Here is a 4,606-nt window from a genome sequence, read left to right on the forward strand (position 1 = left end):
ATCACTCTCTCACACAAAGTCGCTGGTGCCTCGTATCGACGGATATACTAGTGCATACGCCGCTCCAGAGCTTGAACTGAACCAACCAATCTCTCAAAAATACGATATCTGGTCGCTCGGATGCGTCTTTCTCGAATTTAGTATTTGGTATGTCAAAGGAAATGACGCCGTGATAGGGTTTGGATTGGAGCTGGGAGAGCAGCACGAATCGGATATTTCTAATTTCGATTATGACAACTATTTCATCATCAAAACCGAAGAGAATGGAAAGAAGAGCGCTCAGCTTAAACCAGCAGTTACAACAGTAAGTATTGATACCAAACGCTGTTCTCTTGAATGCTGCTGACTTGGGTGGTTTAAGTGGATCGCCGATCTAAGAGATATTGCGCGCGGCTCGGACTTTGTTCTCAAGATGCTAGAACTCATCCAACATAGAATGCTTGTCGTAGATGTGGACAAGAGGTGGCCTATCAGTCTTGTGTGTAGAGAGATCTTAGATATTAGATCTTCACTACCAAAACTCGAGCATACAGAGGACTTGCTTTTGGGAATCGGTGTGGGAGCGGAGCAGGCATAAGAGTAGGGGAAATGACTAACTTAAGAGTTGTTATATAATTATACTAAGTTTGAGCCGCTTTATAACGTTTACAGACATAAGAAGATAGAAAGAATAACTAGCTCTATAGGGCTGTGCTATTAGATTTCTGCATTTAGACTAAGCAGGCCTGCTCCTAGCCTGCTAAAGGTACTGAGTTAGCTTTATAAAATAGAAAGCCTTTATATTTCTATTATACTAACTATTAGCTATAAATAATTAAATAGCCTGTTTTACTTTTTAAAATAAAGGAATTAAGTATTAAAAAAAAGGACTATATTTATTATTAAGCTAGTGCCTGGATGAGTAATAATACTTTTATTTAATAAGTTATTAGTAAAAACTAAAATAAATTAATTTAATTTTTATTATATTATAATAGTTATAGTAAGTATTTTAAGAAAAGAAGTCTAGCCTTATTAATAAGGCTAAAAAGTTATTTATAATAATAAATATAAAAAGATAGGATTTTCTTAAGACTTTAACTTAAGTATACTTTTTAATATACTTTTATATTTTTTTTATATATATATTTCTTATAACAGTTATATAACAGTTAGGGTTTTAAATAGGGAAACTAGTCTATACTAGGTTTATATTTATAGATTATATAAGGCATTATACTAAGTATATTAATTTGAAGTTATGTCTCTTAATAGTTAATAGTATAGGTAAGGCTTATTAAGGTAAACAACTATTATTAATAGCCAATAAGCTAAGTTCCATTTACTACTAAATAAATATTCTTATATACCAGCTAAGTAATATATTAGTATATTAAGGTTTTAAGGACTAAGATATCTAGTTTTAGTCCTAAACTGTAATAGTAAGTCCTTAGTTTATATATAATTAGTACTTTAGTTATAGACTAAGATAGGAGTTATTAGTTTATAATAATTAGTAAGAAATTTTTATAGGTAATATATAATATAACTGCTAGGGTTATAATATAATCTCTTCTTTCCTTTAAGTCTTATCTTTAAGGCTATACTTACTTACTTATTTATTAATTCTACTAAGTATATACTAACTTAGACCTAGATTTTTTCCTTTTTATATACTTTATTAATTATTATATTAAGTTATATTTTTAAAATTAAATATATAAAAACTTTTAAGTCTAGTTCTTTTACTTAATATATCTATACTTTTAGTAATTATATTATACTATATTCCTATTATTTTTATTATAGTCTTATTTATAAAGCTAATAAAAATCAGGCTAACTATTATAGGAATTATATTAAGGCTAAAGTAATCTATAATAGTTTAGGTATTATAACCTTTTATAAGTTTTTTATAGTAATTTATTAATTTATTTAAGTTATACTAATTCCTTTTCTAGTTTTTAAAAATATAAAGAAGTATAAGAAGTTAAAAAAAGATAAGGCTAAGGCTAAAGAAGCTCTTAAGGAAGCTATAGCTTATCTTGCCTATATATATAAAATAAAGCATTATCTTAAGGAATAGGGTAATAAGCTATTTTCTTATAGTATATAGTTATTAAAAGAGTAAGGTAGTTTCTTTATTAATTAAGCTAAGTTTTTAATTATTTCTAAAGCTTAGTCTTAAGAAGCCTTTAATATTATTAACTAAAATTCTATTTTTACTAATATTCTTTATTTTAATATTAATAAAAGTTCTTTAAGAGTTGTTAAGTATTAATAAGGTATTTTAGTAGTTCCTATATATTTTTATTTTCTAAGTAGTTTTTCTATTTTATTAAGTATTTCCTTTTACTATTAACTTTATAAGTTTTTTTAATTACTTTTACTTTATAGAGTTCTAGCCTATTAATTTCTTTTAGTTTATTATTAATTTTAATATATATTATATTAGCTGCTAATTTAAGTAATATAATATAAAAGACTTTATAAAGCTTAACCTTTATTAATAAGTCTAGTTTATAGTTATTTTTAAAGATCTTTCTAGCAATCTTATAAGGTCTGATATACTTAAAATTAAGCTTATAACTTAGTTATTTTATAGTAATGTTTTTTATAAATAAGTATACTATATCTCCTTCCTTAAAAGTTAGTCCTTTTAACCTTTTAGAATTATAATATTATTATATTTATTTATTAATAAATTCTAATTCTATTTAGAGTTTATTATATATATTCTTTAAGTCTTTACTCTTAATTATAATTATAAGATTAATAATTTTAGTTTCTTATATATTATAATATACTTTTAGTATATAGCTAAAGTTAGTATTTAATAATATAAGCTTTATACTTTTATTATAAGCAGTATTATAAGCTAACTAGACATATAGCAGTTTCTTAACTTAGTTATTTTATTTATAGTTAATATAATATTATAAATACTATTTTACTATTTAATTTATTTATTTTATTTATTTATTTACTTAAAGTCTAAATACTATTATAAGTCTATAATTAACTCCTATATAGGCTATTAGTACTTACTAGAATTTACTAGTAAATATTATATTTTTATTAGTAAGGATTTCTTTAAGTAATTCTTATTTTTATATTATTTTATTATAAAAGATATAAGCTATTTTCTTAGTATTTATATCTTCTTTATAAAGTATATAAATTAAAAACTTTATAAGTCTTTTAATAATAAACTATATACTATTATAAAAGATTTTAATTAAAAGTTCTTTTAATAATAGTAATTTAATAATAAAGTCTATTATAATTAAGCTTTATAATACTTTTATAACTTTAAAAAGTTATAGTTCTTTATAAGGCTTATATCTTTATACTTTTATCCTAGTATAAATATTATATTATTTAATAACTCTTTTTACTATTAGTTACTTAACTTAATATTTATACTATAGAAGTCTCTTTAAAGTCTTTATAACTCCTTAATATCTATATACTAAATATCTATAGAATTCTTATATAAATTCCTTAAGTTTACTTAAGATTTCTTTAGTAATTACTAGCTATATCTATCCTAGCATTTATATTTATTAAGTAAATTTATATTTCTTTTTTTTATTTTTCTTTAGTACTTATTCTTTTATTTTTATAATACTAGTATTATAGTCTAGTTTTTAATTAATTATATTTACTTTATTATTTTCTAATCCCTTATAGTAAATAATTATAAAGTTAAATTTATATAAGTATTTTATATAATATAGTTATTATTAATTAAGTTTATAAGTTATAGTAAAATATAATATATTTTAATAGTTAGTATAAACCTTAACTTAATACTTACTTTTTATAAAGTAGTATTTAAACTCTTTAAAGTAGTTAATAATTACTAAAAATTCCTTATTATAAATTAAGTAATTAAGCTTTGCTTTATATAACTTATATAAGTAAAATGCTATAGGGTATAATTTTCTTAAGTTATCTTATTAACTAATTTATTCCCTTAAGGTAAAGTTTAATAAGTCTGTCTTTAGTTTAATCTCTTTATTTAAGTTAAAGATAGATAAGACTAGTCTGCTAGTAATAGCTTCCTTAAGCTATTTAAAGGCTATTTAAGCCTTTTTATTTTATATAAAAGTTCTATCTTTTTTAGTAAGTTAGGGTTAGGATAGGGTTAGTATTAACTATCTAAGCTATCTTTGCCCTTATAGTTTTACTCTAGCTAAAGTCTAGCTAATAAGAGAGAAGAGTAGAGATTTTCTAAAAGAAAAGGAAATAAAGAGATAGAAATAGAGATAGAGATAGAGAGAGGGGAGAGATAAAGTAAAAAGAGATAAAAAGAGAGATAGAGATAGATAATTAAGGAAATAGGCTTAAAGAGGAATAGCCTATAAGGTAATAAAAAAAGATATAGCTAATAAAGCTAATAGAAAGAGATATAGCTAAAGAAGCTAAAAGAGAAAGAAATAGCTAAAAAGGCTAGTAAAGAGGGATATAGCTAGGGAAGCTAAATAGAGGGATATAAGGCTGTAGTAGCCTAGAAGGGGTCTAGGGAAGACCTTTCTAGAAGTATTCCAGGCTAACCTAGCTAGGCCTGCAGGGATTTCTCTAGCTTATAGAAGCTGCTAAGATAAGCCCTGGTTTTGGGTTA

The 4,606-nt window shown here is 23.6% G+C and overlaps 1 protein-coding gene across 1 annotated transcript; it reads left to right on the forward strand.

The window, feature by feature from the left end:
- Positions 1–412: 412 nt before the first annotated feature.
- FVEG_17763 (hypothetical protein) lies at positions 413–577 on the forward strand (the record flags this gene model as incomplete). Its single annotated transcript, XM_018906978.1, has 1 exon — positions 413–577. One exon carries the CDS (start codon positions 413–415, stop codon positions 575–577), a length of 165 nt encoding a protein of 54 aa, XP_018762228.1.
- Between the last annotated feature and the right edge of the window lie 4,029 nt (positions 578–4,606).

Source organism: Fusarium verticillioides, assembly GCF_000149555.1.
Source record: "Fusarium verticillioides 7600 chromosome Unknown supercont3.35, whole genome shotgun sequence".
In the NCBI taxonomy this organism is placed as follows: domain Eukaryota; kingdom Fungi; phylum Ascomycota; class Sordariomycetes; order Hypocreales; family Nectriaceae; genus Fusarium; species Fusarium verticillioides.